We start from the raw sequence: 12,923 nt of genomic DNA, 5'->3' as shown, positions 1-12,923 counted from the left end.
GATGCTATTGTTCTCCCTTTTGTCTTTTCTGGGTCGCAGAATTTGAGATAACCAAGTCACGTGCATATGCCTTAGCAGTCTCCCACATCACTGATGGGTTACTGGCCATACCTGAATTGATACCCCAGAAAATTTTAAATTCCTGTGAGAAATATTCTATGAACTTAATATCTTCAATAGGAAAGGGTCCGTACGCCAATGTCAGGAACCCATCTTGTCATCACTAGTCTTGACCTCCATATACATTGCTGCATGGTCAGAAATAGTTATATTGCCTACTTTACAAGACAATGTCGAATTCAGAAAGGTCGAGGGGACAATTGGCACTTGTGGTATGGCACTTGTGTGGGTTAGAATAAAAAGTAAAATCTCTAGCCTCAGGATGAAAACACCTCCACACATCTACCAGTCCCAACTCCCTATTCAGATCAGCCAACTGCCTAGATCTCAGAGATATACCCGCAGAGCTCCTAGGTATCCTGTCCACCTTGGGGTCGATAATACAATTAAAATCTCCCCCTATAATTATGTGACCACCCCAACAGCCATCAACTTGGAGAGCACATCTGTTACAACTTTAAAAGGATGTGCTGGGGGAGGGGGCAATATACATTCAAAATCCTGTACTCCTCTCCATATATTAGGGCTTTAAGTAATATATACCATCCGGACTCATCTTTTATCTGGCTTAGCATTTGAAAGGGAAGATTCTTCCGAATAAGGATGGCCACTCCCCTACTTTTTGAACTAAAAGATGAAAAGAACACCTGACCAAATCCTCCCTGTTGCAGCTTTGAATGCTCCTTGTCAAGTAAATGTGTTTCCTGTAAAAGGGCTACATCAACTCTCTCTTTTTTAAGACTTGATAATATATTTTTCCTTTTAATTGACAAGTGGCTACCCTTGACATTCCAGGTGCACCATTTAAATGAGAAACCAGCCATGATCATTCGAGCTAGTCCGAGGCCCCCCAGGAGGAAGAACCCCATCAAAAAGCATTGAGTAGAGACCTTAAACAATTCACGTAAATTTAAAAATACAACCTTTAAAACAACTAAATCAAAAAAAAACTAAGAACTAGTTCTAAAAAAAACATAAGACATAATTAAAAAGAGACTTTCTCCCTGGTCGACAGGGGACACTCCTACCTTCCAGTAATCCCATCACAACACCTCCCAGCTAGAGCCATACCCTCAGCTCAGACATTACAAAGTAAGATGCCAATATCTTATAATACAAAAATTGGAAGTGGGCAACCAACCTGCCCCCTCCACATTATTACCTAGGCACTCTTAACAAAACAGCAACATAAAATAAAATATATAAAATTACAATCCCAGCAAATATTAAGAAAAAAAGACCTCAGAAACATCACCCAACAACCAGATAAACCAAGAGAGATATAAATAAGAGTTAAAAGAAAGAACCCCCCTGTGGAAAGATGGAAAAGAGAAAGGGGGAGGGAGGAGGAGAACAAAAGGGGGTAAAATAAAGTGATTGTCCATGTAGTTCAAGTCCATCAGTCTATTTGAGAGCACCCAAAAATTCTTTTACTTTTTCCAGCGATCTGAAGTTATACACAGACCCTTCATGATTGAAGCGCAGTGTTGCCAGGTATCGCATGGAGTACTGAATATTTAAATCCCTCAGATGCTTCTTTACCTCATCAAACATCTTCCTCTTGCGTACCACAACTAGAGAAAAGTCCTGGAACAGCATTATTTTGGATCCCTTGTATACCATGGCTTGGGGTTCCTTCCCCAAAACTCTGGAGGCCTGCAGCTGGCATTGCACCATGACCGGCGGGGGCACTGGTCCGACCAGGGCATGCGCATAGCAACCCGGTGGGCCCGCTCAACCCACACGCAGCCTAACTCAAACTCCAGCTTCAGTGGTTGTGGGAGCCATTGCTCTAAAAAGTCAACAAGCTGGCCTTCCTCCTCCCATTTGGGAATGCCCAGCAACTGAATATTTTTCCGACCTTGATTTTCAAGCTTGTTGATATGCTATTCTAAGGCCCAGATTCAACGTTTCAGAGGCCAGACCTGACCCACGGAATATTCAGCAGCCGTCTCAGAGGCCGCGGCTCATTGCTCCGCCCCTCCGACACACTATCCGAGTTTATCAATCTCTCGGTCATGCTTCTACAGCATGACTGAGATTGACTCCTAATTGGACCAGGTCTCTTCAATCGACGTGTCAATCCTCTCTCGGAGCTTGACAAAGTCTGAGATCAGGCTCGCCTACCTTTAGTCATTTTAAAATGTATCAAACTACGAAAGTCTGATGCAGAATGACTGTAACTGCTGGGGGAAAAAAACTATTTTTAGTAGTTTAAAAACTGAGAGGAGGGTGGGTACCCCAATATGCCTGGGTCCTGGGCAGAGCTCAACTGATTCAGACCTACTGGGTTGCCACCATTTTGAATCCCTCTCTCTAATCAACTTTTATTCCTCAACTAACATCTGATAAATGAATTATTCTCATTGATATTTTTAGGACAATGTTGTACACAAATAAGCTCTTACATTTCTGTACAATACAGCACTGATTATGATCTTAAAGCAGTTCATTGGCTGTATAAGATTTTATGACATTGAAGTTAAAGTTACCATATGAATGTAAGTTACTTGCTTTTCTTTTATTATTCATCTGTTTTGAGAAACAAGTTATTTCACAAAAACTGAATCTAAATTTGTCATTCTTATATACATAACAACCTCTAAAACCTGTATTTGTCTGTATAGCTCAACATATAATACAAACTTTGTTTTCTATTTTTATTTTGCATAGTTCAAACATAGGAAAATACACAAGGATGAAGTGTATTCTTTCTATAACAAAACATAAAAGTGTTTTATTCAAAGCCCAAACATTTAGAAGTTTATATAAATACAATATTAAGGGCATTATTTTATTAGCAGCACATTTTTAAATGATTATTTTATCAAGTATTTGCTTAATGATACTACTTATACATACTGTGCAAAACTATGAGCACACAGGTAGCATGTTTTACAGTAGTGTAACACATTTTGATTTTCCCTTTAGGTATAGTTTTGAAGATAATTGAATTTATAACAATAAAGAATTGAAATAATGTATGAAAAAGAAGAAACATTTAGAAAACTGAAAAACCTCTAAAATGAGAACAGGAAAGACTTGAATGCAGGTCCAACAAGGGCAAAAATAAATTAATGTTTCAGATGAGATCCTGCATCAAATATCTGATGAAAAGCCAGATCCGAAATGGTAACCTATTATTTATTTAGCTAAAACCCAAGTATTTATGCTTTCAGGGAAGATGGTCTTGCATGCTATTTATATAAATATGTAACCACAACCAAATAGACACATTTCATCACTATTTAACATCAGGGTGTGAATTAAGCCCCCCTTAAAATGTGAAAATTAAATACAACTGTCTCTAGCAATAAGACAGCTACTTCCCACTTTAGAAAATGTATCATATAACTGCCAAAGAGACTGACAACTAAGTTACACATTTGAAAATATAGCCATGTGGTATCAATACCATTGAATATTTTAGTGTCATACTTGAGAGCATCTTAGCACACACACAGATGACCATGGCAGCCAACAGTACATCATAGAATATGATTTGTTACAAATCAATAACATACACTGCCACCCATTCCTGTAGGTGGGAACATTATTATAACATAGATTCTTTTACTATTTCATTGCTATCCAAGAAGTACTCATCATCAGTAGTGGTGTCCGAGTTTGTATCTGAGTAACAAGAAAAGTTTTGTTTGTCAACCACGACTGGTGTACTTTGTTGATGTGGTGATAGACTGTTTTCTGATACTTTGCTGCCTGTAGATGATGAACTTAAAAGTCTGATTATATCTGTGGGATTTTCCTTAGGCCAGAATAATTTAATGTCTACAGGAAAATATTCATGATTCCTTTCAGTATCATCATTCACCCCCGGATCCTGGTTTATTTCACTTGTAAGTGGATTGAAAACATCCTCATTTCTTGGAGATGAGACCCTGCTGTGAAGGTATCCAGGTTTCCACAATCTGTCCACAACCAAAACTCTTTTCATGTTCTCAAGGTGTGTTTCTTTCCTTTTCTCTTCTTTAGAAACATTTGTTTTGTCTTCATTTCCAATTTCTAAATCATGATTGTCCAAGCTAAACTTATTGCCATGATCTGTAACCCAGTTATTCTGGTCAAATTCATTCTCATCAGAAAATGGGAGATCAGAATAAGATCGATAAAGTCTGTTGGATTTCATTTGATTTGAAAACTGAAGTCTGGTGTTGACTTGCTTCTTTTGAACAGTTGGTTTAAAATTATACAGCCTGTTTGTGGAAAATACATTTTCATGATCTGGGAGGGCGGATTGATTGCAATTAATATCTTTTAAACTTTTTGTTTTATAGAGATTACCACACCAACTTTGAACGCTGTGAGGATTGGGCCTGAGAGATTGTCTCAAGCTGGGGTACGTTTTTGAGAATCTAGCGGTCTTTGCCTGGTATTTATTGTTCAGTTTCAATGGATCATCTTCATCAATACCAGAGGAAGTTGCTCTGTATTGAGAAAAATCACTGTAGGCATTTAATCTATTACGAAAGTTATTAATCTCTGCGAGATCGGAATCAATTTGGCTCTCCTCTGGAGAACACTGCTGAAATGATTTAGAAACTTTTGTATTTTTCATCCACATTCTCAATGCTTGATTCTGAAATATTTCTTCATGGAATGATTTCCTTCCATATTTGAATGTTTTGCTACCTTCGTTCACGTTGTCACAGCTTTGTGCCAGGAATTCTGCATTAGTCAGTGAATGATCGCATGTTACATTTCTGTTGTAATGTACCATATTTTCAGGAGACAGAAGAGCAGGTAACAAATCATGTGATGAAGAAATGTTGTTGTTTAGATGGCTATCAATGTGTTCACAACTTTTATTATATCTTTCAGCCAAAGTAAAATCATCACTTTTCGTTGACTCTCTTGTGATTTTCTTGTGACATGTCATATCTATAAAAGATACTTGATGAATTGGATCCTGTATTGAAGAACTAATGTCAGTTTCTGATTTATAGTGTTTTAAATTAACATTGCAGCGTTGATTCAAAGAAATGTCACTATCTGGAAACCAATGCTGAAACTTTGTAGTTTTGGCATCTGTGATGTCTGTAGAAGACTGCAGATCAATTGGTTTCTTAGAGAAAGCTTCTCTGTTGTTTTCAGGTTGGCAAAATTCTAGATTCTTGCTATCTCCTGCATCCATTACACCACTTCTGTTTGGAGAATGAGCCGGTGACTTAGGTTCTTTGTTGTTTATGATTTTTGAAGGAGACTGTTGTCCAGCCAATGAGGTCACTAATGAAAACTCATTGTTGGTTTCAGGCTTGTTCTTTTGTAAGTAAGAATTCTTTCTTCTGTTCATTATAAATGCACCACTCATTATGGAATGGGTCGGTGACTTTTCATGATTGCTGTGAGTGATATCAGTAGTGGGCATTTGTTCAGTCACCTTCAGCTGTGATGAGGGTGCACTATTTTTTTTATGAAAACCTTTAAGCTTTAATCTGTCATCAGCTTTTTTGTTATCATGTATTTCAGTAAGATGTGATGACACATTTGGTGTGGTATTTTTCTTGGTATCTGTGATCGTGATTGTGGATTGTACGCAACTTAATGAACCTAGTGCTGGAATGTTGTTCATTTCGGAAGAGTCTTTTTGTAAATGTTCATCGACTCCAGTATCTGCTGTGACAGTAGCATCATTGAGTGAAAAACCAAGTGTCTTACTTTTACTGCTGTCTATGATATTTTTGGAAGAGTGAGGACTGCTCACTGGATCCAGTGCTGGAAACACATGGCTTATCATAAATTTGTCCTGATTAATGGTATTGACATCCTTAGTGACTGATGAATAACACAGTTGCCTGTCTGCTGTGCATGTAGGAGATTTTTGTTGAGCAATTTTGCCGTCTGCTGAGGTTGCACTTACGGTTTCCTGTTTACACTTTTTCAAGTAGGCAGGACTTTCTCTGGGGGCACTTACAGACTGTGCAGCACTGTTTAACAAATAAGTTGCAGGTCCCTGTTTATGACTGCATGAGGTATCTGTAAGGGAAGAGTGGCTGTATACTTGATTCAGTGGTGAAGGCATACACTCAGTCTCAAATTTATCTCCATCACTAACATGATTAATTTTTCTGTCCACAGTGATGCCATCAATATTTGGGGAGCAGCTCTGTAACATATTGTTTGTGCATGTGATATATTGATGAGTCCACTGTCCATTCAATTCTTCCGCTGTGGAAATTGCACTGTCTTTGTCAGATTGGCATTTTCTGCTACCTGCCATGTCATCTTGGACGAAGGAAAGAGCCTTTGATTCCTCTTGGTTGCTGCTTTGTAAGCTACTTTCGGGGAGCAACTGGCTGGACTCTGCGGAACATGGTGAGGGTGAACTCTTTGTTTTACGTAAAACATTGAATTTGAACTTAGCAGAAGGTCTTCTACGGCGGTAGATGTCAGTAACCTTTGTTATGCATTGCTGCAATGTATTTTTCTTCACATTTGTAGTGGAGTGATTGGGACTGAAGGGATATAATGGGGCGGTGTCACTGCCTGTTTTAGCTTGCTGCTTTTGGAAATGGTCATCTATTTCTACGTCACTCTCCAAATAATGAGGCAATGGTTTATCTATGTTTCTCATTGAATTAGGAGGAGACCTTTGGTCAGTTAATGTAGCTTGTAAAACAGTTAGACTACTTTCTTCAGATCGGTAACGTTTGGTATTCTTTATAACCTCTGCATCCGGAGTGCTCTCAGCACTGAGTGGGAAATTGATCAGTGGGTTCATTTTGTTATGTGGTGAATAATTTTGTGACTGATATTTATGCCTTTGTGCAATATCAGTTGAAAGCTCTTGCTCAATCTTGGAATCTGATGTTGAAGATATATGGGGTATTCCTAATTTGTAACGTTGCACATTATCTTTAGTGAATCTTCTATTTAAATTAATGTAATTTTTATCTGGGTACACATTCGGTTGAATATTTTCCTTTCCCGTTGTGATATTCATTGGAGTCCTCTGGCTGATTAGTCTACCTGCTGAATCCCTACCATGGTTTTTGGATTGGTAATTCTTTGCATTACAGACAGCTCCTGGACCCACAGGGAGGTGATCAAAGAGCAGAGACTGAGAATGTGACTCGTTTGTGTTGTCACATGTGCCATTTACTGGAAACAGTTGATCTCCAAGTGAATCTGGTGTTGAGCGATGACTCTGATTCTTATGCAAATACTCATCATGCCCCCTGTCCATTGTAACATCTCCATTAAGTTGCGATTGAGTCAGTGAATGGCTTTTCTCTAAGAGAGTTACAGGGAAACTCTGACTGGTCAGTGATGAGGGTGCACTGTTAGCTGCAGGTATTGTATTAAAGGTTAATATATTAAAAGATTTATTATCATGAAGTATTTCCGGCACTTTTGATGAATCATTCTGCAAAGCATCTTGCTTGATGTCTGTAACAGACTTCACGGACTGTATGTCATTTAGTGAATATAATGCTGGAATTTTGTTAATTTCTGGTAAGTTTTTTTGTAAATGTTCTCTAATATCTGTAATGTCAGCAGCATTGTTGAGTGAAATACTTATATTTATGGCCTTATATTTACTGCTATCAGTGGTATTCTCTGAAGGATTGTAAATGGACACTGAATCAAGTGCTGGAGATATATGGCTGCTATTTTGATTAATTGCACTGACAACAGTTGTGACTGGTGAATGACTCAATGGCTCATCCTTGTAGCTGTCTATTGTAGTTACAGATTTTTGTTGAGGAGTTTTATCTTCTGCTAAATCTGCACTTTTAGGTTCCTCTTTCCACTTTTCCAAAAAGTTAGGACTTTCTCTGTAGGCATTGAAAACAGCACTGTTTAATGAACAAGTTACAGGCCTGTGTTCATGCCTGTGTGGACTATCTGTAGGAGAAAACTGGTCAAATTCTTGATCCAGTGGTGAAATTATAGACTCCGTCTCAGATTTATCTACAGCACAAAAATTATTTATTTCACTGACCACAGTAACGTCATCAATATTTGGGGAATGAACATCTAACATATTCTTCTTGCCTTCTGTGATATTTTGCTGGATCCATTGTCCATTTAATTCATCTGCTGTGGAAATTGCATTGTCCATGTCAGATTGGTGTTCTACTTCTTTGGTACCTGCCATGTCATCTCGGACCAGTGAAATAGCCTTTGATTCCTCTTGGTTGTTACTTTGTAAGCTATTTTTGGGGAACAACTGGCTGGACTCTGCACACGATAGTAAGGGTGCACTCTTTGTTTTATGCAAAACATTTAATTTGAACTTAGCAGAAGGTCTCCTATGGTGATAGATGTCAGTAACCTTTGTTATGTAATGTCGCCATGTGTTTTTCTTCACATTTGCAGTAGTGCGATTGGGACTGAACGAATATAATAGTGCTGTGTCACTGCCTGGTTTAGCTTGCTGCTTTTGGAACTTCTCATCTATTTCAATGTCACCACTTCCCAAAGAATAAGGAAATGGTTTGTCTAAGTTGCTGATTGAATTAGTAGATGATTTTCGGTCAGTTAATGTAGCTTGTGAAGCAATTGGACTGCTTTCTTCAAATTGATAATGTTCAGTATTCCTGATAATGTCTACATCTAGAATACTGTCAGCACTGAGTGGGAAGTTGGTGAGGGGCTTGATTTTGTTATGTATACATGTGGAAGTCTGTTGATCAGTCACTGAAGAGGGCAGTGTAGGTTCAGTGCTGTCCTTTCCTAAATGCTTATTGCCTGCTCTGTCCAGAATGACATGCAGGCTGTTTTGTGCATTATTCTGTGACTGATATTTATGCCTTTGTGCAATATTTGTTGAAAACACTTGCTCAATCTCAGAGTCTGACGTTGAAGACATATGTGGTCGTCCTGATTTGTAATGTTGCACATTATCTTTAGTGACTCCTCTATTTAAATTAATGCAATTATTATCTGGGTACACATTCGGTTGAATATTTTCCTTGCCTGGTGTGATATTTGTTGGAGTTCTCTGGTCGAGTGGTCTACCTGCTGAATCCCAACCATGGTTCTCTGATTGGTAACTCTCTACATTACAGAGAGCTCCTGGACCCACAGGGAGGTGATCAAAGAGCAGAGACGGAGAATGTGACTCATCGGTGTTGTTGTCACATGTGCCATTTGCTGGAAACAGTTGATCACCTAATGAATCTGATGTTGAGAGATGACTGTGGTCCTTCTGTAAATACGGAATACATCCTCTGTCCATCGTGATGTCTTCTTCAAGCTGGGATTGAGTCAGTGAATGGCTTTTCTGTAAGAGAGTTGTCGGGGAACTCTGATTGGTCACTGGTGCCAGTGACGAGGATGCATTGTTAGCTGCTGGTATTGTTTTAAAGATTATTACATTAAAAGATTTATTTTCATGAAGTATTTCAGGCATCTTTGATAGGTCATTTTGCAAAGCATCTTTCTTAATATCTGTAGTAGTCTTATATTTACTGCTGACATTGATATTCTTAGAAGTATTATAAATGGTCACTGGATCCAGTGCTGGAGTTTGATTAACTGCACTGACAACAGTAATGACTGATGAATGACTCAGTTGCTTGTCCTTGTAGATATCTGTTGTTGTTATAGATTTTTGTTGAGGAGTTTTATCATCTGCTAAATCTGAACTTTTAGGTTCCTCTTTGCACTTTTCCAAATAGTTAGGACTTTCTCTGTGGGCACTGACAGCAGCACTGTTTAACGAATAAGTTACAGGCCTGTGTTCATGCCTGTGTGAGCTATCTGTATGAGACAAATGGCTGGTTTCTCGATTCAGTGGTGAAATTATAGACTCCGTCTCAGATTTATCTACAGCACAAGAATTATTTATTTTGCTGACCATAGTAATGTCATCAAAATTTGGGGAATGAATTCTGCCTGCTGTGATATCTTGGTGTGTCCATTGTCTATTCAATGTGGAACCTGCACAGTTTTTATCAGATTGGTTTTCCTCTATATTTCCACAATCTGCCAACAACTTGATGTCATTTCTGACCAGGGAAAAAGCCTTTGATTTCTTTTGGTTGTGGCTTTGTAAGTTATCTTCCGGGAGCCACTGGCTGGTCTCTGCAGATGATGGTGAAGGTGCACTCTTTGTTTTATGCAACTTCGGAGAAAGTCTCCCATTGTGATAGGTGTCAGTAACCTTTGTTACGTAATGCCACAAAGTATTTTTCTTCACATTTGTTGTAGAATGATTGGGACTGAACAAATATAATGGTGCGGTATCACTGACTGTTTTAACTTGCTGCGTTTGGAAGTTCTCATTTAATTCCATGTCAGCACTTTTCAAAGAATGAGGTAATGGTTTGTCTAAATTGCTGATTAAATTAGTAGGAGACCTTTGGTCAGTTAATGTATCTTGCAAAACAATTGGACTGCTTCCTTCAGCTTGGTAACGTTCAGTATTCCTGATAACATTTGTATCCAGAGTATTGTCAGCACTGAATGGAAAGTTGGTGAGGGGGTTGATTTTATTATGTGCACATGTGGAAGTCTGTTGGCCAGTCACTGAAGAGGGCAGTGTAGGTTCAGTGCTGTCCTTTTCTAAATGCTTATTGCCTCCTCCGTCCAGAATGACATGCAGACGGTTTCGTGCATAATTCTGTGACAGATATTTACGTCTGTGTGCAATATTTGTGGAAAATTGTTGCCCAATCTCTAAATCTATTGTTGAAGATGCATGAGGTGTCTCTGATTTGTTGAATCTTCTTTTTAAATTATCTGGGTACACATTCTGTACTGGTGTGATGTTTGTTGGAGTCCTCTGGCCAATCATTCTACTTTGTGAATCCTCACCATGATTTTCTGATTGGTAATTTTCCTCATTTCTGTCACATGATTTCTGATTGTGAGCAATTTCCGTTCCCTCTGACAAATCATTGTGCATTGCAACTTTTTTGATATCTGTAGAAGTGGTTGTGAAATGTAAAACAGTTAACATTTCTGGTGATGGATTTATACCATGGCTTTCAGATTTGTTCTCTTGTAAAATCTGAACGTGTTCACCATGCACATGGGTGTCATTGCTGAGCAAGGGATGAACCAATTGTTTTTTTTGGTTGATATGAATAATGTTGGAAGTTAGCTGCTGACTGGTCTTTTCAGTATGCAAACTGTCAGGAATTTTTCTGTTTCCTGTGGTATGAACCCTGTTTGAAGAATAACATAGTGGTTTGTGTTCATTTAAGAATGTGTTATCTTTAAGCAGAGACTGATTAAAAGCTGTATCCAGTCCAGAAGGGGAACCATCCATCTTAAATTCATAGGCTCGATTGTAATCTCTTGTAATTCCTCTAGTAGTGTCAGCAGTATTTTGTACCCGATTTTGAAATGCCTTTGCTGAATGAGTTTTCAAGTAAACTTCTGCATCTGATATCAAAACAGCTTTGTAGTTTTCAGAGTGTTCATTTTCTAAATTCTTGATAAGATCTGATTTCACCGGCAAATGGATCAATAACTTGTTTGCTTTAAAATGAGTATTTGGAGAAGGTTGGCTAGTTGCTACAATCTGTGGTGGAACTGAAATTTTGTTTTCAGAGTGGTAGCTTTCTGTATACTTAATGGCTCCTGGATCCATAATGGTATTATCATCGAGTGGAAAGTGAGTTAATGACTTATTTTGGCCAACTGTAAAGTTTGGGAGAGGCATTTGATCACTCTGCAAATCTTGTGCAGCAGGTTTATTGCTAGCATCACACTTTGATAAATTTTTATTGCCTCCACTGCTGAAGGAATCGGTCAATGACGTATTTTGGTTCAAATATGGTGTGATAGCTCTAGTGGGCTGTTCTTCATTTGTGGTTTCAGATATGGCTTTCTTGATTGTTTCACTGTTGCTTCCACTTTTTGAATAATTTGTTGATGACTTGTTTTTGTTGGTACTTGTAGACGGGTATTGCATTACTACAACAGATGGTGGTGTGTCTATCTTTTCAGATTTATAATTTTGAACATTATCAGCACCATGTATTTTGGTTGAATTGCTATTGTCGGTGCTATTTGAAAGAGATGTTTTTGAGTTTGATAAAGAAAGAACAGGCTTTGCATCAGATTTATTCTCTTGACATTTTCTGTCTACAGTTATGTCAGTACACCTGACTGAATCACTGAACAAACGGTATTTGTAGTTGTTAGGTATGGGAAACTTGTAGCTGAACACTTCGTCTATTGAAAGTGTGGTCACAACTTCTTGTTTGTCATTTTGTTTAGAGCATCTCTCAAGGTTAAGTGCACTGCTAGTTAATGATAGACTTTGGGATTCAGTTATAGTCATTCCTGTTGCACTACATTCTTCTGATTCATCATTTTGTAATAAATCTTTATTCTTACTTTTTAAGTAGACAGCATCTGTTTTTGAATGATTGCTTGACAAACAACCCCCATTAATATTTGTTGTCAGAATGTTACCAGCATTGTTCATTGGATGATTTTGAAACACATTTTTAGATTCAATAATAGAAAACGGTGAGTGAGATGCAGGTTTTGGTAATACTGAATTGTCAGCTTCACATTGACCTGTTCCAATTAAAGCATAGTCATTGCATTGTTGTTGAGAAGCTTCAATGTTGTACCCAACAGGTAGTGATTGTTCTCTAATGTTTTCACCCAACTCAGAGGAATTTTGTACAGTGTTTGTTTTGCCACTTCTGTGTATTTCTGTAAGGTGATCATAACTTTTACCACCTTTCTTATGTGTGATGTTTCTTTGTAATTCAGTATTACTCAAATCTTCAGTTCCCAAAATCATTTCACGTTTATTCAATGCATCTACAAAATAATTAAGATAAAGCATTAACAAATAAGAGTTAGTTTGCTCT

The 12,923-nt window shown here is 38.0% G+C and overlaps 1 protein-coding gene across 2 annotated transcripts in view; it reads right to left on the bottom strand.

Annotated features, from left to right (window-relative positions):
• Positions 1-2,707: 2,707 nt before the first annotated feature.
• LOC140481372 (uncharacterized) overlaps positions 2,708-12,923 on the bottom strand; it is a 48,821-nt gene continuing 38,605 nt past the window's right edge. For both annotated transcript variants that reach the window (XM_072577460.1, XM_072577458.1), the window contains exon 6: positions 2,708-12,873. In XM_072577460.1, coding sequence (XP_072433561.1) covers positions 3,677-12,873 — 9,197 coding nt within the window. In that variant the 3' untranslated portion in view covers positions 2,708-3,676. The remainder of the gene's footprint in view (positions 12,874-12,923) is intronic.

The sequence above is a fragment of the Chiloscyllium punctatum genome, chromosome 9, assembly GCF_047496795.1.
Source record: "Chiloscyllium punctatum isolate Juve2018m chromosome 9, sChiPun1.3, whole genome shotgun sequence".
Classification (NCBI taxonomy): domain Eukaryota; kingdom Metazoa; phylum Chordata; class Chondrichthyes; order Orectolobiformes; family Hemiscylliidae; genus Chiloscyllium; species Chiloscyllium punctatum.
The sequence above is the reverse complement of the archived record's forward strand: the minus strand, read 5'-3'. Positions and strand labels throughout refer to the sequence as shown.